General features: G+C 44.0%; 1 protein-coding gene across 1 annotated transcript; it reads right to left on the bottom strand.

Moving 5' to 3' along the window:
* Window positions 1-5,833: 5,833 nt before the first annotated feature.
* TXNL1 (thioredoxin like 1) lies at window positions 5,834-25,352 on the bottom strand. Its single transcript, XM_082335910.1, has 8 exons — window positions 24,988-25,352; window positions 22,721-22,817; window positions 21,434-21,607; window positions 17,199-17,321; window positions 16,767-16,836; window positions 15,953-16,125; window positions 12,986-13,090; window positions 5,834-6,061 (listed from the first exon to the last, which is right to left on the bottom strand). Exons 1-8 carry the CDS (start codon window positions 25,263-25,265, stop codon window positions 6,032-6,034), a joined length of 1,050 nt encoding a protein of 349 aa, XP_082192036.1. The 5' UTR covers window positions 25,266-25,352; the 3' UTR covers window positions 5,834-6,031.
* Between the last annotated feature and the right edge of the window lie 129 nt (window positions 25,353-25,481).

The raw sequence follows: 25,481 nt of genomic DNA, 5'->3' as shown, positions 1-25,481 counted from the left end.
CATCCGAGCATTTTCAGCGCCTGCCTCCAACGCAAAAGCGGGGGAACCTGGAACCAGGGGGGTAAGAGCTTTGGGCTCCCCCCTTCCCCTGCCGACGCTGGGCGGGTGCTGGGTAAAACGGCCCTCGCAGTTGTCTGAGCACAGGCAGCTTCTGCCGGCTCTTGCCCCAGCTTCGTTTTTAATCGACGTAGATGTGTTCGTCCCTTTTCTTCTATTGTTTTCTGTTGTTTCGAGGAACGCAGGGCTGCTAAGACCTGGGCAACCTTCCCCAGCCCCGGAGGGCAGCAGGAACCGCCCCAGCCGTCCCACACCCTCCGTCCGCCCTGCCCCGGCCCCAAGGCTTCGCGTTAGGCCTCCGCCAGGCAGAGCGCGCGCCCCGCGCCCGGCCGTTGACCGTTTTTTGTCCGTTTGGAACCAAAATCACGGGAGATGCCGCGGTCCCCGACTCGGGCCTGTTCGCGACCCCCGCCGCGAGGCTCCCACCCACCGGGGAACCTCACACAGCGGCACCGAGGAGGCTCCCGCCCCGGGAGGGAAATCTGACAGCCAGCGGGCTATAAGGTTGCCAGCGGGCAACCTCCCGCCTTCCCGCCCTCGCCCCGCTCCGGCACGCGCCCCCGGCGGGCCGGCAGCGCCACCTGCTGGAGGCGGGCGGCACCGCCCCGCCGCCTGCCGGCACCGGTCGCCTCAGCATGGCGGCGGCGGCGCCGGGCCGGGGCCGGTGGGGCCCGCGGGGCCGGGTGAGGCCCCCGGGGCCGGGGCCGGTGGGGCCCTCGGGGCCGGGTGAGGCCCTCGGTAAAGCACGGCGGGGCCTGGCAGCGGGGAGGGACGCCGCGGCGCGCAGCCCTGCACCAGGCTGCCGGCGAAGCTGCCCTCAACTGCTGCAGGGAGGCCGAGGCGCCGTTGGCAGCTCTGTGAGGAATAGCCTGTTTCTTCGAACAGGCCTCCAACAAGGGAAAAAAAAAAAGTCTTGTAATGTTTCAATAAGGTCAGGCGTTATAAGAAAGCTGTGGCCACTTACGCTTCGAAACCAGTACCCGCCCAGAACGACAAGGAAGGTGCCGGTGACGCCAGGCACGGGCGGCGGGCAGCCGCGGTCCGGCGGCGTTCCGTCAACACGTGAATGAAACCAGGGCTGGGGTGCGCTGTCTCTGCAGCCTCGCTGGCTTTGTCTCAGGAATACCCTGCATTTCGATGAAGAAAAAAATCAAGGAGTGAAAAACTTTAAAAATTCTGCCAGTATTCAAGGCCAATTTGTAATTCGAGTTGCTTTGACATCAGTCCCAAAGCAAAAAAAAGCCAAAACCAACGGAAGTTTGAAGATTATCAAAAGACAATCACTGCAGGAGTGCAGTTAGTGCCAGACAACACAGCTTCATAAAAAAATAAGACCTCATCACGCAAACTAATTTAGACACACAGTTTTTAGCAAGACTCCATACTCAGAAAGGTAATTGAGGTGTCTATTTCTTCTCTCCTGCTCAGCTTTCTGATAAAAACTGGCGTGCTGACATCAGTAAAACATGTTAAGTGCTCTTAAAAAGTAGCCCAGAAGTAGGTGGAACAGGCTCACGGCCACTTGTGCACGGTCACAGAGAAGCTCCCCAGCAAAGGGTGGGAAAACTGGCCCTGCACGGGGCTCCGGCAGGCGATGCAGAGCTCGGCCTGGGGTCACCCCCGGTAACGGCAGCCAGGGAACGGAAAGCAGCACGAGAAAGGGCCTAAGGATAAAGCACAGAGTGAGCTGGACTGCTCAGTGTCAGGCCATTGCAGCAAAACGCTTCTTTACACAGCCAGCCTTGATCCAGCTTCCTCCAGGCACGGTTCTGCACGTGCGCTTTTGTTTTTTAATGAAAACCTTGCATACTTTGTTTTATTTCAGGTACAAAGCATGCCGAGCCTCGAGTGTGGCAGTGAGGAAGAGCAGGGGAGCAACAGCGCATCCACAGCATCCTTTACACAACATCAATCTCCCATTCACCGCTGAAGAAGAAACCTTATTCCATCATTCCACGTTGTGCAATTCTTCAAGGGAACTTGATTGGAGACTCGGTATCAAGACAACCATTCTGTCGTTAAAGGCTACAGGAAAAAAAAGAAGTTACACGTACTTGTATGTTCTAAACCACCTTTGCAACATGTCGGCATCGAGCAGGGGAATGCTCTCCTGAACTTTAAAAGAAATACCTGTGTTGAGAATTACGCATAGAACACGTCACTTCATTGGCAGCGCATGCAAAAATGCACGGCATGAAGACACTTTATTAAGAATACCCAAGTAGAAAAGACCCTTCAAAGTTTCAGCCACAGGAAAAAAATATATTTGGTATCAGAGTCAAATCTTTAAGAAACCTAGAAGTGAATAGTTAAGATGCACAGAATGCCCTTGAGTTCCTGCCAAACTAGGCTAGGAATTAAACTTAGTGATAAATACTCATGTTCCCTAACACAAGTGAACTTTCTGCTATGCAAAGTGCTGATATTTCAGTCAGTACCTAGGTATTTGATTGGCATAGCTCAAAAATACTCTTCCAAATCCAGTTAAGAAGCTGGCTGTTAAAGAAAAAAAAAAACCTCTAACTTTTTCAAAAGTGGAGTTTGCTCAGGTTAAGTTGTTAACCCTTTGGACATTGGAAGTCTTCTCTCATTTTCTTACTTCCGACACGCCTTGGACATACAAAGTGCTTTGAATGCTGTACCTCAAAAAGCACCACGTCCACAAAAGCAGCTTTGCGAGCTCCACCCGGGTATTTCCCCCCACGCAGGATTTCAGCGGCCCAGGCCGTTTGCTCAAGCCCCTACGAGCCATTCACCCAGCAGCGTCGCGGGAAAGCAGCCACGGGCTCTTCACCTACCAGTTCCGCTACCGAGCCCCCGCGTTGCTCCCTGCACTGCAGAGCCGACCTCGGGGAACGGAGAGGAGGAGTCCGCGCGTTTCTGCTGCTTGGTCACCTCTGACCACGCTCTTCATTGCCTTCTCACCGCGTTTTAAGAGGACGCGTCGTGGTAGGTCTCCCACGGCCTACAAAACGCCACGAGCATCTTCAGCTAACTGAGATGACGACAGAAGTAGGAAATGGGGCATTTTGAAGGAATCGGGCAGATTAAAGATGTACCAACTTGACCACAAGCGCTTTTTCAGGCTGTAGCTTCTAACCGTTACTACTTCTTACGCTTTCTCCGTTAATTTAGAGGCCAGATGATGTTTAGAGGTTAGCCTTCTAATACCTCAAACTCTTATCAGAAAGAAAAACATTGACGACTATAAACATGAAAATAAACAACTTCCCTAGCGCTGTATTTGCTCTCTCTAGCAGTCTTTAGATCAAGTCCAGCACTCTCTGGTAACGTACGCTTATTAATCTTAATACACCAGTAACATAAAGGATGAAGAGGAGACAAGCCTACATCAAAGGCTCCCAGCGTACAGGATCTGCCAGCAATTCAAGTGCCCCTTCTCGGTCTTTTCAGCGCACCCCCGCAGGAACATCTTCCACGGCGAGACTCTGATTAAGGTGTCGCACCGCGGATTAATTCTGTTACGCAGTCCCCAGCCTGCTACCCCGGCCAAGACGCTCGGTCCTGGGGAGCCCCCCCGACTCACGAGCCTTTCGGCAGGTAAAGACCCCACGCAAACCCCACGACCAGCTTGCCAACCCCGAAGGAAGCGAGAGGAGGTTCCAGCTGAAACTATTCTTTAAGGTACCAGTTGAACTGGGGCGTTTGCTATAAAATACACACGCACCCACAGACCTCCAGCAACCTTTCAGCGTTGCGCTGAAAGTTCAGCGGATCAACCTTTGCTAGAAACAAAGCAGCGAGGGGCGGGCCGGCCGAGGGGGACAAGGGACAGGACCGCTCTCAGAGCTGGGTCAGACCTCGCTTATGCATCGAAGCACGAAAATAATTTTGCACACACACGCCACTTGCCTCTGTAAGATTTCCAAACAGCTTATTTCACCCCCCTGTCGCAAACAAAACCTTAGGATATATAAACGTCAGCCTTGGGATATATGAGAAGTAGCAAACTGAGCCGGGAACTGCTTTAACCTAACGTTAGTCATCGGCAGCTTGGACTCGCAACAAGCGTCAATGATCAATCAATGGTTGTGCGAACGCGCGCAGCGTTACGGCTCCCTTTGAGGGCTCAGTTATGAGAGCGAGCAACTTCTCCGTGAGACTTTTCCCATCCAGACCGAAGCTCCGACACCCCAGGCCAAGCAGCTGCACCGCAAGCACTCACCCGAGAGATCCCCACGCAGCCGGCACCAGCACCCGAGGGCAGTGCCGCTGACAAGGCAGTACGGCATCGTGACCTCAGCGCCGCGAGTTGTAGCTCCTTGGGCGCAATTCTACCCCATTCTCCATGAAGCGCAACGTGCGACGGTCACCTCTCAACGTTTATTGAGCTCTGTGTACACAGTATCGTTACGGAAGGTATGCATCATGCAACCAAGCAAATCACAGAAGAGTCTCATAAACAATATAAATTCGACTGATCTTTTACAAAGATGAGAATCACTAGGTTATCAAATCTCTCAGGTATAAATATTATGAGGTAAGCAATACTTAAGATGAGGCACTTAAACAATAACCCAAAAGGTAATTAGTGTACAAAATTATAAACAGGAACAGTTATTCATATTGCCCTCAATTATATTTAAAAACGATTTATATTCTATATACAGTGCGTTACATGCCTTTCACCCCCACGGAAGCAAACCATTAAGGAAGTACGAAAGAAACCGAGTCATCGTCGCATGCCACCGGCGGGAATACAGGTAGATGGGCATCCGGGAGTACGCAGCCATCCGGTGAAAAAAACCACAACAAAGTGCCTCTCAAAAAGAATGTTTTTCCTAGACAATTCCCAGTTTTCTGTCTGGAGGAAATCTCTACGCTAACAGCAAGTTCACTTGGTATTAACGTACAAATCTGCCAAGGCAGAAGAGAACCACCCTACTGCGTTCAAGGAAGGAATGCCAATTAGGACAGGATTTAAGCCTTAGTGGGATTTATGGTAATTAGAAATGTAACAAATTTAACTTTACAAAGAAATTAATTATGCCAATTAGGACACTTAGCAAGTTTTACTGGGAATTTATACAGTATTATATGTATACGGTACTGATCAATGCGCAATTTATTAAAATTACTTAGGGCACACTTCCAAGAAAATTCACCAAAGTAGTACAGGAATTCCAATTAAGATGCAAAATTAATATTTGCAATAAAGATTTCCTTATCGAGATCCAGAGAGAGGAAAAGCACCCAATAAAAGAAATAAGGAATTTACGTTCGGGTGCCCAAACATCAAAATCCCCATAACTGCACAGCTTGCTAGAGTCTGCCTGGGAAACGAGGTCAATGTTCTCTAATAATATTATAAAAACCCAAACACTTTCAAAAGATTCAAGCATTCTCAGTGCCGAACAGCTTGCATCAGCACGCCGTTTGTGACTAATCTTCAAGTTAATGGAACGGTAACTTAAAACACGCTTCCTCCTCCGATGCTTTTTGAAGGAAATGGACATTTCCAAACCAGGTGAAGTTACTCCTACCAGAGAAGTGCCTGTATTTCGTGGGAACAAGGATCCTAAGTTCGCTCCGTCTTGTAACAGAGTAGCTCAGATGCTATTTTTAGGTGGCCTCTGAAGGCCATCTATGTTTTACTTCTATTTCACATTTTAAGCTCTCTGAACAAATGCAAGCTACATTATGTCTTCAGTTTTTAAAGATAAGCCGGTCGAGTTTTGAAGTTTAAACGGAACAAAGGAAGAGCCACAGTTACTACAATAACAAAATTAAACTTGGCAAAAGTAATGAATTTTATTTACAAATACATGTACGAGGATTACAACAGAAACACACTAGGGAAACTCCATCTCAACAAAAGCAATGATTTATTGGTAATGGCATTAAATGAAACAGATTGACAGTCTCTGGTTATGGTCAAGCAATTATCCAGGAGTTGTAGATAAAAGTGAAGATCTCTTTGATTGCGATAAGGCCTTCCAGTGTCTTTTGCGTCCTAGTGGCTCTCTCCTTTTTTGCCAACTACCTGATAAGAGACAAAACCAGAAATAATGTTTAACCAAAAAAATCCTGCCAAGTATTTTTTTAAAGTTAAGTCTCAAAATAAACAAGTGCGACTGAGTTTTCAACTAAGTTAATGCATTTAAGCATGCATTACTGTAACACTTACAGAAGCTGTGAATCCCTCTAAAGGGTTAAGAGGATTGCAAGACACACAAGAAACCTTATCTTTAGTACAGAAAAGCATCAGCCTCATTTTGAGCAGAGTTAGAAGACAGTAACTGCAGCAGAACAGACCACGCTTAAAAACGTACGTGTTACTTATCAAGCATTCAACCTTAACACGCTATAGAAAAATATTACAGTGGGAAGAGAAGCACTGGGCGCTCAAATGTAAGTTTGTTCGTTTCCCTTGGCATCCTTGCCGTGTACCTCGCTGAGAACATTCACCTTATAACGCGGCTCAAACCCATAAAGAAATCTGGAAGTCACCTGATTTTCAGTTATTCCTTGTCAAAACATTATTCCTTACCAAGTCTCCTTCCAATCTCCAATTCTGCAAACTCCACCTGCAATCAGAGTCAGCTTAGTGCTTCCCTTTTCTGCAAAGATCACCGCTGCCACCAGACTTTGGCGAGTCGATTTGCCAGGCAGCAGCAAGTGCAACTCCAGCACTCTATACACTGCTGTGCAGGCTTACAGCTAGCGCAGTCACTGCGGAAGGGCATCCAGGGCCCTCGTTAAGATAACTGAACACAAAATCCTGAGAGCGGAAAACGATGCCATTTTAGTCGCTTTTCTGAAAAGATTCAGGCGTAATTCTAGTGCTCTTGCAGAGCGTTGAAAAAAATATCCATTTATAAGCCAAACCAAAATAAAAAGAAAATAAGTCTTAAAGTTTCAGACTTCAAACTGCAGGAGGGACCTTGGGCGAGGCACCGATTCCCCAGTCATTTCCAGCTAACTAGAGAGCAGCACTTACAGCTCTGACACGGTGTAGTCAGAATTCACATCAACAGAGACTGGAAGATTACGCTAATGGAGCGCGGAACTTCCCATTACTACCCATAACAACACTGAAAACGAAGGAGTAAAACCTTTCTTGTATTCTAACCAACTGGCTGCTATAGCAAATGTGCTCGGTATTAATGACCTCTGCCGTTAAGTGACAAAATACCACCCGGGATTCATACAGTCAACAGGGGAATCTAGAACTAGGGGGGGAAACAAACCAAAACCCCAAACCCCCCCAGCCCTGAACCAGGGAAGTCTCATGGACCCACTGGAAGTATTCTTCCTGATCCTTTCCCTTTTTCCATTTCTTGTCAAACTTCAAGAGGGAGAATTTTTCACTATCCAGCTCCTTTTGGTCAGCTGAGTTATCGCTGTCACAAAGTAATTGAGATCTACTGATGAAAAGCACTCTTAAAAACCATGTTCACCTCCAAGGCACCCTTGACCGGGAGCATTTCACCACGCTGTAAATTCAACCTAATGCTTAAGGTCAGGAAAATTCCAATCTGACAACATGAGGAAAGAAGAAAAAAAAAAAAATCAGAAGCCCAATCACTTGCATTAAGATCCAATTAATCAAGTTAAAAAAAAATACAGTTAAACTTGTCAAGAAGCAATATTTATTCTTTGGGTGTTTCAAAAGCACCAAACTGTGTTCACACACAGATCAAGCAAAAAAAAAAAAAAAAAGAAAAAGAAAAAAAGAAAAAACACAGTCAAAAGATTAAAGATTAGGTGTTAGCAAGTGTAGAACATCAATGCCAAATATTGCTATACCAGTCTGAGGCAGAAATTGACAACTCGCCCATGTGTATTATCTGTGAAAATCAATCACATCAACATGGATATTTTGTCACCACAGGTCAGAGCCCCATTTTCTGACCATCCCACTCCACCTTCCCAAAAGGAAACGGGCTAGTTAAACTTAAACCAAACAGCTGGCATGAGTCTTTTCTCAAAAGTAGGCCCATTTTCCTTCCTTTTACAGAAACAACTGCCATCCAGTGCATCCTGAGGTGGTGGTTACAGCCTGTCATTCCCACACAAAAGATGCCGGTTCTGGAGCAGGCTTTTCTTCAATCCCTTGGCTTTTTCCCAAGCATCAGTCCGGAGCCTGACTGTGACAAAACCACAACAACTCTCTGGTTCAGGACCCAGAGTAGGACTGGAAACACCTCATTACTGAATCCTCTGGAGCAAAGTTGGTTTTGTTTGTTTTAAATATATATTTAAAGAGGTTGAGCAAGGAGAATCGGTAGGATGCTGTTGGGGAACCCTAGTCAGGCCACATATGTACACCCGCTCACCAGCTCCTCACCGCGCCTTCCCTGAGCAGGTGCTCAGTGCCACCAGAGGGCTAACAAAGAGTGGGACTGGGCAGCCCATTCTGGCTTGCCTACTGCTTACTGAGGGGTCACAACAAAGACCACCACCAAGCTTCGCCAAGATATTAAAGAAAGTCAGGTCTTGGTAGAGCATTTCACAAGCCGCATCTCAAACAGCTTTACAAAATTCAATATGGGCTGAAAAATTAGTTACAGAAAATCATTTGTAAAAGCACTGTATGGTATGCCTTTAAAATGTCAAGTTCAGGATAACAGTGGGAGAGAAGTTTGGTAAGACAAAGGCAAAGAGAAGAGTTTAAGGCAAGCTGGGGAGTGGGGAGTGGAGGGGAAAGATGAGTTGATGAGTCAGAAGGTAGAGAAGGCTTTTCCTGATGAAGGTGCAGAGAAGGCGGCTCTTGCATCAGTGCTGAGATTGTGGAAGGGGTGAAAGATGCTAGATGAGCAGACAGAGCAACGAAGGGAGTAGTGCAAGACCACTTCAATCTTATTATTACTTTTTAATTTCCTCTGCCTTTTTAGTTCTTTAGAAATGGGAAGTTAAGCTGAAAAACAAACAAACAAAATGTTACAAGAAAAAAAGCAGCAGCATGTAGTGCAAATAAGCAGTTCTGAGTAGAAAGAAAGCCTTCATTCCAGAGGGGACAAAAAAAAAAAAATCTCTCAAAACCTGTCGATATTCATCTATGCCCCAGTCTCAAAACTGAGCAGCACTATGTTTTATTCATTAATACCAGAAATAAACAAGAACTATGTTGGACATCAATGGTTGCATGCTCTCCCAAAACCAAAAGCACCACAAGTTCACCACAAGATTCACCGGAACCTTCCTAATGCTAAGCTATCAATCAATAGTAAAAAACCCACGGAACTCGCACCTTTACTCTACACTGGCAGCTGTCTGCCCAACAAAGCAGCCCAGCTGAGCGTCTCTGGGCATCAGAAGCAAACCTCGAGCGCAGCCTGCTCTCGTAGTTCGCGTGATCAGTTGTGCCTTGAGTCAGACCCTGCGTGGCCAAGAAACGGCAGCATAAACACTTCGAGTGTTAAGGGTGTTTTTTGAAAGAAGCAAACGTGCCTTTAAATCAAGCTTTTCCAAAAGCATTTCAGAACATATTAAATACCTATAGGAAGGGAATATTCATCCTAGTCCTCTGCTGTCGAGGGCCTCTTCATTTAAACAGGGCCAAGAACAGGTCTCTCCCCGCTACTCCGTGCTTAGCTCACTACACTGCAGTCAGTTCTAAGCAGACATTTTTTCCTTGGTGTCCCCCTTTTCCACCACTCCAAAGACTTCCCTCCTCCCCAGAGGATAAAAATCAGGTTGTGCAAGGAGCAGGATACACACAACGTATTAGAACAAGTTTGAAAGCAGCTTTTATAACTTCACCTACGCAATCCAGCAACACCAACTACATGCAAGAAAAGGAAAGACATTTTTTCCAGTGGGACCAATCCATCATTGGAACAACCTCCGCAGGGACGTGGCCGAGTCCCCACTGCTGGAAGTTTTCAAGATGCGACTGGCCAGGGTGCCAGATAATCACATCTAGGCTCCCTTCCCCACGCAAGGCTGGATCAGGTGATCTTCTGAGGTCCCTTCCAACCGGGGCGTTCTGGGATTCCACGTATGTCCGAACTAACTTGAGGCCAAAATCGCTAAGGAAGGACTGACTTAACTACACCTGCTTAGTACTTCTGTTATTCTTCAGAGCAGATGAATTTCAGCTTTCTATTTGATAGTGTAAGTACCGGGAACAATGCCTCATTTACATTAAACACACGAACTGACTTCCTGATCCGGAAGAGGCGATTCTTCTTACAGCCCTGTTGGCGTTAGCAGAGCACCACACGAGCAAACATGAGTTTTCCTCACCTGTCTGAAGGACTTGGGACCTGCAATTATGCACCATCAGCTGCTATAACTAAAAGCAGGCATTCAGATCCCGCCCCAACTGGGAAGCAAAATACATAAGCCTGATCCTTAGCAGCAGGCACTCAAACCAATGTGTTGTTTTTATTTTTTACCTTGAAACTGAACATGCATACAATCAACTGAGCAGCACTGCGATCAATCATAAAAACATGACCGGAATCACATTCACGTCCACTTCTTAATTCAAACCCTCCAGGTAAGATATTTAGCAGATTCTTACAAACGCTTTTCAAACTCAGGGGAAAAAAGCATTCCCCCATCTTGTTAATCATATTGCAATACTATTTCTATCATAACTAGAAGAAAAATAGGAACAGTAGAGACAGACTGAGATGAGGGAGTGAGACAGATAAAAGCGTGAGGAGTAGTGTGGGTAACTACTCAAGGAGCTGAAAAGAAAAATAAGGTTTCCCAGTTAATCTACAAACCTAAATATAATTAATGCCCAACGCTATATTAAGGTTTCATAACTGACAGGATCACTGGAAGAGAGGAAACAAAAGTTAAAATTCCTAAGAGCACTGCAACTCTGCCAGACTACACAACCCATTTGTTATGATGAAATATTTTAACAGCCTAATATTAAAACTACATGTTCAGGAAGCAAAATAGGAGTATTACATATAGTGTTGATGAGTATCGGAATTGACACGGGATTAGCTGCTTCATAACCCAGTAACACCTCCTCCTCTATTTAGGGCCGTTCTGACCAGTTCCTGAACGTCCTGACGCGACCAGCACAACGCTAACACCGTGGGACTGTTCCGTCTTGGAGGTTTGCGCTCCCTCCCCTTCCACTTAAATGGAAGTCACAAGACACAAAGGCACATCCTTGGTGGTGCCAAGACATTCACCTGCGAGCTCTAAGGAAACCAAAACTGTTAACTGGCACGGTATTTACCAGGCCATACAGCAGCTTCCGAGCATCCACACTGCATCCAGAACCGCGAGAGATCTGCAAATCCCCTCTAACTACAGCAGAGGGCTGAGATGCCTGGAGACCCACGCTATTTTTAATGCCTTTATATGGTTGTGAGAGGGCACGTGTGAATTAAAAACCCGCTCCCCACACAAACGCTGACTGGAGCTCGGGTTGTTCCAGCAGTTGGTTTCAGGCCAAGGCAGTACTGCAGTGCTGCGTCCACCATACTAACATTTTGTCCACGCAACTTAAAATGCTGCAGGAAACACACGCTGTGCAGGCTCAACACTAGTCCCAAACCCATGTAACGTTCTACAAAAAAAATCTGAATTGCTTTACCAAATGCACCCAATCAAGATTATCAATTAAAAAAAAAATATCACTACTTGAACAATCAGAAGGTCAGGTTTAAAGAGTGCACTTGGTGAAAATAAACTTTCAGTACTTTAGAAAGCAGAACTAATTTACAGAGTTGACAGAGAACTGAAAGCGAGACAGAGATCAAATACCGAGTCAGAGTCCCACCCCGCTCCCAACAATACCAGGAAGTACTGCAGATTAACGATGGTAAAATAGTAACTGCACAACTCATTGCAGGAGATGCCCTAATACCATAAGTACTGACCAAAAAAGCCATATAAACCAAAAAATGTAAGCAGATTGTAAATCAATTAGCATATTTCTACTTTTGGGAGAACTGGAAGTGCTATATTAGGAAGGTCTAAAATTGACATCCAGTTAATTTTAGTACATTAGAACAACTTTTTCAATGACTTCGAGTTTCATTGAAAGGCAGCAAAACCTGTTAAACTTACTTATTAACTTAACTATTACCTGCAAAGATATTAACTTGTACATGTAGAAGTTAAGATCAAGTTTTGACATGAAAAATTCCAAGTACCTGACATGTTGGTGAGTGTTAGTGTTTTTAACCTTCTGAAGTTTAGGTTATTTGTTTAATAAATTCTGTGGTGCTTTCAGTGTTATTGGTCACCTACACAGTAGTTTGTAGGCAGGTGTTACAGCAGTATTCGCCCTTTTACAGAGGCTACTAAGCTTTAAAGCGGTTTATTTTAAAAAGATTTATTACATTTTGAAAAAGTTGTAAGTAGCTTTAAAGTTTCAGTCCTTTCAAACCCGTTTCACATTCTCAAAAAAAAAAATCAGGAATTGGGAGTGCCTTATTGTTCAGCACTAGCGTGTCTGAAGTCATTCTGTACCAAGTTGTTTGCTTCTTCATTTCCTCCTTAAAAAAGCAGATATGTTTAATATAACAGACACCTTGTGGCCAAATATTTTTCAGATCTCAAGCTTACTTAATGTTGCCCTGTGAATAAAATCCTTCAAAGTAGAAGTCAAGTCAATCACAAGGAGTCTGTTTCATTTGTACATGCAATTGCTTCTCTACTTCCTGAACACCATCGGAAAGCACGTTTCAAAATCAAGACATAAACCTCCCACCTGTTAAAAACCCCAACATTGTCTCTAGTGTATATAACTCGACAGTGCCTCAAGTTTTCATATATACATTCTTACCAGTTAATTTTTACAAAGCTGATGAACAAAAACTCGTAGGCAAGATCAAAGATCTGTAAGATAAAGCTACACATTCTTTTGGATGCCAAAACTACCTTAAGTTGTGGAACTGTAGTAACAACCAAGTGTATTTGTTCCGTCAACCCATTTTTGAGGAGGTTTAAACATTCAAAAGTGCTTTTAAGAAAGAGGACTCACTCGCTTGAAGTCATTCATATTTGTTGCTTGGACTGGAGTTCCAATAAATGTGAAGTACGTAATTCTTGTTGTCTCTTCATCACCATGATTGGACTGGACAAACAACTAAAGAAAAAAACCCAAACACAAGAGTTAAGGTAAACTGTCCATGCCTGAATTAATACATAAAAACGTGCGGTGCCCAAGATTTTTGAACTAACCAAATTAACACATCTTCCAATTACAAAGGCCTCTGTAACCTTTAGAGAAGCTACTGTCCTCTTATTTTACATAATGATTATATAGAATGTTATTATTTTCCTGGTAGTTTGTTAAAAACCCCACACAGCTTGGATTTCCCCAGCTTCCACTTCAGACTCGAGACCACATTCAGCAAGCAAAAAGAGGATCTAAGAAGTCACAGTCCACTATTCACTGGAATCTTGAAATGAAGTTAAATATCAATTTAACTATGCTTGCTGAAGCCCCTAAGGCTATTCGTGTGTAGTTTACTACTACGGCTTGCACAACTCTGTTTTACAGCATGATTACTAGATCTATCAAGTTATTTTAGGGTTTCAAACAAATATCAAGCTTCTTTTGAAATACGAATTAATGAATTATTGCTGGAATCACTACACTTTTTAAGGCGGACAAATGAAAGAACAACTTTTTTGCATGAAGTAGTATTAGTAAGGAACTTGGAGTCAGAAGGGCAATGAGGTGCTTGTGGATCTTTCCACACTTTATTGTGAGCATGGAAAAAAAAAGGAATGAGAAAGAAAGCGAGTAGTGCCATCGGGAGCAGAGGGAAAAAAGGAAAGGGAGGACAACAGGTAGGTAAGGAACAGCACACGTTGCGCCCTTTCCACAAGCCACAGCCAGTATCTGTGAAGGCGCCCTTTCGGCCTCAGAAATTGCCTGTGCCGCAGACCACCAGACGCTGGAGGGTACGCACCACTACACGCTTGCCCTACACTTAGAAATTTTTTTGTGACAACACCAGATGCTTGCAAGTGCGTGACAAGCAAGCTGGACTGCTGATCTGGACCAGTACAGACATTCACCCCTCCAAGCGGCTTCACTGCAGTTGGAAGATCACGTATTTTCCTATACAAAGACGACGTATGGAAGGTGAGGGTTGAAATGCTGAAGAAAGTACTCTTCAGACAAAGAAACAGAAGAGCATGTCAAGGATCGACTTTTGTCAGAGGCGAACTGCAGCATATTCAGAGATTCTGTCTCAGTAATGATATGAAAAGTTCAACAAACACAGAGAAAACAAATGCCACTGAAGCAGCAGTAAGGAAGAGAAGCACACAACAAATGGGGAAAAACAGCATAAGATAGGATGAATTATATGGACTAGAAACTACAGAGCATAGAATTAATAATTAAAAAAAACAGATAAGTTAACTAGCAAAACTAGCAGTGAGATATATATATATATATATATATATATATATATATATATATATAAAAATGAAGTATGAACTTCCGAATACTGACACGGAACTGTTCAATAAGTGTGTCTGGTTATACATGGCAGAAAAGCAGGACAACTTGTGTATGTGACAACTGTGCCTCCTCCAGTTGATTAGGAGCCACACAGCAGACTTATCCACAGGACTCTCTAAGCAAGCAGAACTTCATCACCTGCACCGAAAAGCCAGCGGGCGGACAAGATGACTGGCCATCTCCTTTCTAGGGAGTCCTGAATACAGAACCCAGGTTTAGCTAGGAAACGAGGGGAGCGCTACTGCAGTGCCACACGCAAAGAGTGCAAACAAGCAGAACATCTCTTTAATCACCTTATCACTTGTCCGCTGTTTGCACATCATCCTGGCTAAAGCTGACACAGGATTTTATTAAAGAATACGTAACTTGCACTTGTCAGCACAGCTTTGTAGAATATAAGCCTATGTGACCGATCTCCATTTCATTTGGGGGAGGATAACGCTGGTCGCAAAGGTAACTCCATAGAAATATGAGATATGAAAAGGAGTTATTTAGGTTTGCCTCCCATTACATTTAAAATAATTGCTAGTAAAACATTGCTAAACATGAAAGTAGCTGACTGATCTAAAATGCAGTCCAACAACAGTAATTCAGAAATTTACCAGAAACCTTTTTACAGAAGAAAAAGTGTGATGAAAAGATTGAGGGTGGATCAATGTTTTGGAGTTACCTGTAACTCATAAGCAGCTGGTGATTTCTGTGGCCAGCCCACTGAAATATAGTTTAATTCAATCAACTCTAAGTCCATACATTTGCCAACACATAATTCAGGCCATGAAAAGCATTGCCACAGAAAAGAATTCAGGGGTCATATCGGAAAAACAGGTCAACGCAACACTGCGGGAAAGGCGGCTAGCGCAGTACCAGATGCCAAGCACAAAGCAATTCCAGCATCAATTTAGTCATCACACATATTGCACTAGAACCTGCATCTTTCAAATAGAAGAGGAGAAACCACACCTGCACGTAAGAGTCAAAAACCCTATGTGAAATCTGTGGAAAGTCTCTTAGAGCAAGAGAATTAGAGAGCTCATTAAAAGACAAAGGTGCTTTGATTACAGCATTTAAGAACCCTCCTAGAGAGCAGGTACCGAGTTTAAAGACATTGCAAGTACTTCACTCGATACTCAGAGAAATCTGTCATTTCTGCAATCAGATTACTGAGAAACTGGATTCCTTGTCTCCTCAGCTCTTCAAATGAAGACAAGATGCCTTTCAAGAAGCAAAAAGAGCACACTGTGAAGAGGTGAAAGCGAACCTTACGTCTCATGCTAGGTCAAAAGAGACGTTGCATGGACATGGACCTGTCCGACCTTAAATTCCTGAAATACTTTCAGCATAAGCATACAGTATGCAATCAGCAGAGAGACACTAAGAACATTTGCAACGAAATCAACAAACATGCACAGCGCTTTAAAAGCCTAGGAAGTGTTCAGCTTGCACAGACCTCAGAACAGAAACTTTACTTACAGTTACACTGTTAACATTCTGAAATTTTACATAGCGAAGCTGGACAATACCATCTTCTTTAATATCATCTGGTGTCAGCTCCAGGGCTTGAGTTGGTTCACTTCTTTCTGCTTCTTCAAAATCCATAGATCGAGGAAGGTTGATAAAGATTTTTATGTACTTTGGACCTTGCCCTGTGTTAAAATACAGGAGTGGTATTCCATTGTTTAAATATAATTATTTTCAAAATGCTGCTTGAGAAGCCCTCGCTTACCACAGTCTCCAGACACCGCTCAAGGAAGGCATGAGCTATATATAAAGTATACAATTCCAGTATCCTATCTGCCAATCCTACATCGCCACCCTGGACATTGAAGGACATCCAAAGTTGCACTACTTGTCTACGCGTCAGAGACAGAATTCCACAAAAAAATCCAATAAAAAGTCTAAAAATAATAGTTTTGCTGTGTCATTTAACACCTGAACATTTTATGTAATTTTACAATGTAAACTGAGTTACCATAAAAACTAAGCTATACCTTTCAGTAGCTCTCACATTCATTCTTGAATTAAATGTAAGTTTCTCTCTGCAGCACATCAAACTATAGCAAACACTTATATATTGGCGTCATACCAAACACCCATGCACAAGGTCAGTGAAAAATGAATGAGATAATTTGTTATGTGATTCAGTTACAACAAATTTACCGAAGCTGCTGTGGGATTCTCAGAAGGAAAAAGGTTCCAGGGACAACAGTGTCATTTTTAGAAAATTCAGCTAAACACAGGCAAAGCCTCGGTTTCAAAGATATGATTAAGCAGACACTTCACTCACCGTTATCTGGTCCCTGAAGTTTCATAGAATAAAGCTTGACAGGTTGACTAAAAGCTACAGTAATAAGCAGCTGTGGAGAAAAAGGTTGCTGTTAAACACTGTTTTCTTCATCCTTAAAAACAAACATAGCACAGTAATTAACTAGAAATAAGTCTGAGCTTTGAAATAAAATTAAGTACTTACTTTCACTATATTCCACACACGCACTAGTCTGTCACTTTAAAACATCAGCAAATGCTACTCCGCTTGGAATTTTTTCCATACGTAAAGGGATGTGAAACTGGAAATACTTCAACAACCTTTGTATACTCATTTTACTTCCATCCTGCTACCGTCTCCCACTCTTACTTACACTACCATAACAATATAAAGTAGACAAGTTCTTAAAAAAAGGCTTGCAGACCAGACCATCGTTGCAAATATCAACTGTACCTGCTCGTCACAGTCTGATTCCAAGTAGGTAGAGTCTTTACGTAAACAATTATCAAATCCGTGCTCATCACTCTCATTAAGACATTCACAGCCGGCTTTATTGATAAATGGCATTAAATCCATCTGAAAGTAAAAGCAAGAGCATTGCTGAGTGCTTGATAAGTGTGCCATGAACCCATCTGGGATTAGTAAGCATTGGAATGAATGAAATTCTTCATTCAACAGATTGAAATAACAAGACACACACAAAACCTCAGGGGTTTATATCAAAAGACATTGCAAACAACAACTACGAATACTACAGCGCTCGGATGTATCCTGTTCGTAACTGAACAGGATTTTTTCCCCTCCATTCAAAAGCCTGCACCCCTGGAACACGCGCTTGCCATTCTGAGACTAAGAAATTGGGCACAGGGAGAATTTTCACATACGCTTTTGATAAACAAGACTACAGCATCGCAAGTCACACCACAACACAGACAAACTGACATTAGACTGAGCTATGATCAACTCAAGAGGAAAAAAAACCAACAGAAATGGGCATCCCCAAAAATATACTATATATTGCAGAACAAATGAAAAGACCACCACTGTAGTTCTTAACAGGCTTGATACGCAAAGCTAGTCTTAGTTTACTTCTTTTTCAGCACTGTATACAAATTAACTTTATGAAACCTTTTCCTACTCCTTTCTCCATATACTTTGTTAAAAACACAGAGTAACAGAAAACAGAAGCTACACTATTCACCAGGAACCAGTTTGGTTTATTGCTCAGCTCTTTTGCAAAGGGTCCAACAAAAAGATTTAATATATATGCATTCTCAGATTGAAGCAGGCGGCTACTCATGCTCCAAGCCTCTTAAAAGGTGGTATTATTGCAGAGGCAGAATAATCTGCATCCATTGCCAAATAACCAGTATTTTTTTGCCTGCAACTAAAGTAAACCAAGTCCAACTGAAGCACAATAAACCAGGCTAAAAAAATCAAGAATTTCATATCTTAAGGCCTGAAGACAGAGTATCAACATCTCGCACCATAACAGGACAAATTCAAGATCAGCTTACAGTTGTAGAGCAGTCCAGACATAAGAAACTAAAAGAACAACCCAAAATACCCTTCTTAAAGGCATATATTAGGTCCCAGAGAATAATACACCACTCTTGGAAAAAAGCACACACTAGCTTGAAAATGACTGCATACAACAACTCAGGCTAGAGCTTCATGGCACAAACAGAATCTGAAAACAGGCCGCTGAGAGAACACAACTCATTTCCCGTATCCCGCTTCCCTTAGCTCTTGCAACTACGTTATTCTGAGCAAAAAATACTTATCCCCCTCCCAACATCTACATGAAGGCTTAGTTTGCAACTCACAAGCTCGGTAGATACAAGGTAAGAAAAGAGAAGGAAGGCACAGCTGCGCAAGAGAAGAAGGATGCTCTCCTGGAGCCAACGGCAGTCCGGTTTGGATCAAGCACATCCTAAAGTTGCGTTGCAGCCGACCACTTACGGGTCAAACAGAATTCCTGCTTGGCTCATACAGCCCTGACCATACTCAGGACTTGATGTGTAGGGGTAAGACACCGCCTCCTACGAGATTAACTTTTAATAGAAGATGGCACGTTCATCTCAAAACCAATCTAACTAAGCAGACCTGAACTTGCTACTTGAATGATTTTCAGTGTGCTTAGGGCTCCAAAGTAACACGCTGAACCTCTGCCTTTTGACATTAGAATCATAGAATCATTTGGGTTGGAAAAGACCCTTAAGATCATCAAGTCCAACCGTTAACCTATCACTGCCAGTTCACCACTAACCCATGTCCCTGAGCACCACGTCTGCCCGGCTTTTAAATCCCCCCAGGGATGGGGACCCAGCCCCTGCCCTGGGCAGCCTGGGCCAGGGCCTCACTACCCTTTCAGTGAGGAAGCTTTTCCCTAACATCCAACCTGAACCTGCCCTGGCGCAGCTTGAGGCCGTTCCCTCTCGTCCCATCGCTTGTTCCTGGGGAGCAGAGACCGACCCCCCCGGCTCCAGCCTCCTTTCAGGCCGTTGCAGAGAGCGATGAGGGCTCCCCTCAGCCTCCTCTTCTCCAGGCTGAGCCCCCCCAGCTCCCCCAGCCGCTCCTCCCCAGCCTTGTGCTCCAGCCCCTGCCCCAGCCTCGCTGCCCTGCTCTGGCCACGCTCCAGCCCCTCCATGGCCGCCTTGGGGTGCGGGGCCCAGCGCTGAGCACAGCATTCGAGGGGCGGCCTCACCAGTGCCCAGCGCAGGGGCACCATACATTACATTACGTATACTATACATTCCCACAGTTCCACAGAGGATTTCACAATAACTATAAACATAAGCATTCACATATAAAGCGAAGTGCAACGCATGCCATGGAACAGTTAGCAAGTAGCTGAACTGCTAGAAATTCAAGTGACCCGTGCCCTGGCAGCTTATTTAAACGAGAAACATTCGGCTGGATTCGCACCCTGCTTACATTTGCCTGATAGGATACAGCTAGCTATGAATTTAAAATACTTAACCTCCAAAAAACCTGGTTCTGCATTTAACAACATAATTTGGGGTTCTACAGACACTCATCACAGCTAAGTTCAACATATTAGATCTGCTAATGCAAAGTAATGTGCGCGCTGCAGCAACTAGCTAAGCACTGAACTGTGACATACGATTTAGGCGAAATGTAATACACCACATAACTAACTGTGTTTATACTTTTGGTAGAACAATAGACAATCTCATTTAAGGAGTAATATTACACCAAGGATTGCTTGGAGAACACCACCTAGGACGACAGCTCTAGGAAAGTGTTTTGTCACATTAGAGTTCTCATTTACATGTGTTTGTTAGTACAGCTGTCAGACGGGCTTATGATTTGCAACGCACAATTGCCTCGAGGTAACATGAAAACAGGCAGAACATGGTGAAAACAATTTCCTGAGAGCACCAATATTTCTAAGCGGATTGCTCCCTTATTGGAATTTTGGCCAAAAATTCAAGTATCCCTACAAAGTTTTCGTTTACCTAGAAGACGTGGGCAAATCACGCAATGATAAAAAAACCCAGCCTGTTCATGAATACCCGTTTTTAAATTCTTCAAAAGAAACGTTAAAACCAAGTTTTAGTTATGAGAGATTTTGATGCAAGGTTTAAAAACCACTCAGTCTGAGAACATATATTTAGAAATGCTCACTTTTCTTTTTTACAAATTACTAAAGAGTTACAAGTTATTTACTTAGTTTATGTTATCCGCTAACGCGTGATCAGCAATTACCGGAGTGATATGCAGTACCCCTACAGAAACAAAGTGATATGCATTAAGCATTAAATTGAAAGCAAATTCGCAGTCAGCAAGAAGTAATTCTTGTATGCCACTCAGACCAGGCACGTCATCTTTTCCAAGTATTCCTGTGACGTTTTTTACGTTATGTATTTTTATATCCTTGTCATTCTTTTACAAGAAGACATCTAAAGAGAACACTTTGTAATACCATCCACTTTTGCAAACATTACCAATCAGGCAAAAGAAAATATATCACGAGATACCGTTTATCTAACAATACCCTCCCAAAGGCATCCTATTTTCAGGGCAAGCTGTTATAGAAGAAAATGGAGCTGAACTCTTATGAAGATTAATTCCTTTGGCAACAGAATCTCTCCCTTTTTCTTTTTTAAGAGATGAAGTAAAGAGGATTAATTAAGGGTAGGGAGCAAGAAGAAGACAGGAAAGCCCCACATGAACCTAGCACCACATAAACAACAGAGGGGATTTCTTAAGGAACAACGAGAGCAACTTTTCAACATTTTTGACAACCACGTTTAACGACGTCTTTCCCCACGGACATTTTTACACTTTAAAAAATGTTTTGGGAAGACAGATTGTGATGTCTAAGAAGAAAGAAGCAGAATAAGCAGCTGCAGCAAAAAGTTCATCATAGAACATTAAATTCATTATTTTAATAACTAAGGGCTATGCATGGAGATTTTTCTTAAAACATTTTACAGTTCTATAACCATACTTACTAAATAGGTACATCTTAATTTTCTAATTTTGTCTGAAAAAGGAAACCCAGACAAGCAATCTTCTCAACTCAAAGCCAAGGGAAACGTGCAGTTTTGCCTAAAGTAGTATTATTTGACTTAGAGTATGTTTAGAAAGCAACAGATACTTTTTAAACATTCAAGTTACACAAACATTAAAAAAAAAATCTTAATATAAGAGATGCATACATATCCTTTCGGGATATCTGTATCTTCACTGTTTCCAGGATCATTCTCCAGGTGCTGTTTAATTTTTTCTTCTAAACCTACAGCATCTGCTCCTTGATATTGGTCGATTCGCACTTTGTTTCGGAAAAACAGAAATGTCGGTGTTGCTGATATATTATTGGTAGCAGCTGTTCCCTGGAATGCATAAATTAGTTACAAGTGTTACCTAACAGAGTATTACCAATATGAGACAGAAACATTAGCTTGCTTCACCTAGATAAGAATGCACACACTAGAGATTAGTCAAGCTACATCACTTCAAACTTCACAAACAATATTTGTTGTTTTACAAACAGCTTTAACTCAGACAACAATTTTAAGTTAATTTAAATTCTTCAGATCCTCCTAATCCTTCACACATTTGGGCATTCCTTGAATGGACTTCACATTGTCAGTAGATTTGTTGGTATACCATAACAATCATATTACTTACTTGCTCTCAAAATTAGAGGACAGCTTAATCTAACACTTTTATCTCACAAGCTTTCTTTACACCTGCATTCCTTCCTCTCCCAAGCCACATTCACGCACACGCAGGAACTGCGGCCTGCTGCTGTAGAAGGTGAATCCCATTTGATTCCTGCCTGTATTCATACCTGTTACGCACCCGTAGCAGTTCTTCCAAAACTTTCCATAATTTAGTGTCATATAGCAAACATGGTTACCACTTTGATGTTCACCTCTCTGCATTGTAATTCCTGGTAATTCAAGACACTTCCTTTCAACATATTGTTAATTTTTGTTAACGACCCTGAAGTCAATCGATAGCTCATCTGCAATGCTGATGTCTGTTAAAAACAGCTGAGTAGTACTTGAGAGGAACCTAGTCCCACTAATCCGATCAGTTCATTGCATATTGCATCTTGCTCAATAATTACGCCAATATTTGTTTGCAAAGACTTACTCTTTTTAATTCACACTGGTGCTATCTTCTACATTTAACAGTATTATCTAAATAGCACAAGCAGCAGGAACCGTTAAACTGTCTGTACACCGCTTAAAGGAAGGACATCACAGTGGTAACTGCAAGAATACTTTTCTACATACAAGTGTTGTTTGTTCACATCTTTGTCCATATCCTAATTTTGGAGAATTTCACAATATGGCTATTTGTGATTCACCAAATGGGTCAAAAGCCACAGGATACTACTCTTAGTATACTGTCTGAACAGTTTTTCTTCAAGTTTCCCATTCGCTACATTATCTGCTCTTTCTCTTCCAACTGAAAATATGTTTTTGAATACCAACCTGGCATTGATGCACATCTACTTCCAAAAAAGTTGCCTGGGGATATTTGTTACTCAGAGCATTGAAAGCTGGGGCTATCCTTAAACAAGGGCCACATCTGTGAAAACAACACACAGTTTAACTTAACTCAATCTTTTTTTGAAAAATGTCTGCCCCAAATAGAATTAGCACATTCGTGTTCTTACTGATATCCTTGGTACATGTGAAAATAACCTTCCTACCTGGCTGACAGATGGTGAGCAATCTTGGTGATACAATTAAGAATGACATTTAGAAACACATCATGAAGTGTTAATTCCCACTTCCTCAGACAGCTTCAATGTCACATGATTAGCTTCACCTATTAATTAATACTAACTTCCTACTTTCCATCTAATGGGTTTAGCTCCAGCATCTTTTACCGCAAGCCGAAGTCCTGCTAACTAAAGTGACATAAGGGAGGGCAAAGAGTTGCCTGCTTTTCCTGAAACAGCAAAAAACACTCTTAACAGAAAACTAGTACTCGCATTTCAGGTTACCTCCTGTGAAAAAATAGTATCTACAGTAAAATCTACAGGTGACCTGAAATATTTAACAGTAATGACGTATCAAACCTTCCGCAGGAATCATAAAATTCTTACTACAACAAATCTCACTTACTACAACTGTAACCAGTTACCACCATACTTATTTGACCCTGGTAGAACAGAGCTGACTTCTGCTGACTTAACTGTATCACCTTGGCTGAAAATACGTACTTGTTAGTTATTATACCTTTGCTGGCATATATGAAGCGTACAGGTGCAACTATTCCTGCAAAGGAGTACTCTTACAACTCAGCTTGCCGTGAAAGAAGCAATTAAAAAGCAAAACAGCAAAAAACCCCAGCAGAAACTCCCTCCAACAGCATATCAGCATAGGCTGTATCTAAACCAGAGCGGTCTGTCAATGTGAATCTGCCAACACACAGAGCTGTAAAACAGCACAGACGAGATCCGCTTCACCTTTCCTATTCTCTCTTGACAGAGCGGGTATGGATCCATAGCAGCGTAGCAAGGCAAACTCAGAGATATTGATACTCTAAGACATCAAGCCATTAATCTAACTGGAACCTAATATATGGGGTTGTCTGCAACCAAAACATTTTCCGGGGCACACGTATACGTGGTATTACTGAGCTCACCAACACCTCTACAGTTATGGGTGAAGTTGATTTACCTTAAAAAAAAAACAACAAAAAAAAAACCAACCCACAACTGACCCCATAACTAAGAAGCAGCAACCAGACATGGGATGCGGCAGAGCAATGCTTTTTTTCAGTACCCATTCAGATACGCAACTAGAGATTCCTGTGGCCTCTTCCGAGCGTAACGTCCTTCACAACATTAGACCTGAAGTCTTTTGAGCTCCAAACAGCCATTGGAAGTGGGATGGTTCAACTGTACATTTAAATAAGGGGCAGAAAGATGAAGAAAAAGAGTATACGCACTAAAAGCTAGGACTCTGACGATAACGAGGTGCACTTGGAAGCCCAGGACCCCCAACACTACCCCTATTCTCCCTAGTTCTGCAGATTACTGTGAATAATTGAATCGCTGAGATTTCCTTTGGCCGCCAATTGAGCCAGATTACACCACACTCGTATTTCAAACCGCAGCTGAGTAGGGGAAAAAGGACGTCTGTTTTTCCCAGGCAGAAAGCATGAGGACCCAGCTAAGTTTTGTTAAGGCAAAAGATGTTTTTAGCAGAAACCAGGAACGATGCAGCTCTCTCAACAGCGGCTTCCTGACCTGCAACTGGATTTTAAGCCAGCGTAGGGTTTGATCTCCTCAGAGCACCTGAGGGATGACAGGTTCGGAGGGCAGGGGAAGTTGGCTCAGCTACAAAAAGATGAATTTAACACCAGAAATACGAAATACCATCTGATTCTGTGACTATACTCGTATGCTACAGAGAGGGAGCGTCACTAACGCTAAAGAAACCTGCCTCGCTTTCAAATAAATAAAAAGACCAAACCCCCTCGAGGGTCTCTCGGTCCCGGGGAGCCTCCTCGGCCCCAGGCCGGGGCGGGAGAGGGAAGGGCGGCTGCCGGGGAGGCGAGCAGACGCCTCCCGGTGGGTCAGGCCCAGCTCCCGCTCTCCGCCGCCTCAGCGGGAACGGGGCCGGGCCTTGGGGCAGGGGGGAGGCGGGGAGCGACCCGGGGCGGCGGCCGCCGCCCCGGGTCGCTCCCCGCCTCCCCCCTGCCCGCGGTGAAGGGAAGCGGGAGCCCGCATCCCGCCCTCACTCACCCCCGCATGGTGAACTTCACCACGGCCAGGCGGGAACCGGCAGCGCTGAGCTCGGGTTGGAACTCGGTGTCGTTCGCGATCACCTTCACGCCCACCATCCTCGCCGGGCGGCGGCGGGGAACCGCGCTGAGGAGCGGCGGTAGCGGCCTGCTATCTGCAGCGTCACGGCGGGAAGCGGGAGCCCGGCATGCACCGCTCGGAGCAGGGCGCAGGCGCGGCCGCCACGCCGCTCCCCGCCGGGCGGACATCTTGAGGGAGGAGCGCCCGGCCGCCGCCATTTTGGGAGAGGGCAGCGAGCGGAGGGTGAAGCCGCCGCCAGGCCGTCGGCCATTTTAGTTAGGGGCGGGCAGGGCGGGAGGCGCTGAGGAGAAGGGCGGCGGCGGTAGCGCGGCCGCGGGTCCTGCCGGCGGGAGAGGGGTTGTGCAGGGCGGCTGGGAGCGGTGGCAGACGGCTAGATGCCATCCCTTCCTCAGGAACGGGGAGGAGAGCCTGCC

This window comes from Platalea leucorodia (genome assembly GCF_965183815.1).
Source record: "Platalea leucorodia genome assembly, chromosome: Z".
Lineage (NCBI taxonomy): Eukaryota > Metazoa > Chordata > Aves > Pelecaniformes > Threskiornithidae > Platalea > Platalea leucorodia.
Note: the sequence above shows the minus strand (reverse complement) of the source record. Positions and strands in the feature narration are given on the sequence as shown.

Coding starts and splice junctions, on each gene's coding strand:
- TXNL1 (XM_082335910.1), bottom strand. CDS start 25,265: ATGGCGGCGGCCGGGCGCTCCTCCCTCAAGATGTCCGCCCGGCGGGGA. Junction 17,322..21,433: donor CAGATATCCCGAAAGGATAT/GTATGCATCTCT, acceptor TTTTACTTTCAG/ATGGATTTAATGCCATTTAT. Junction 6,062..12,985: donor ATATGAATGACTTCAAGCGA/GTGAGTCCTCTT, acceptor GTCTCTTATCAG/GTAGTTGGCAAAAAAGGAGA.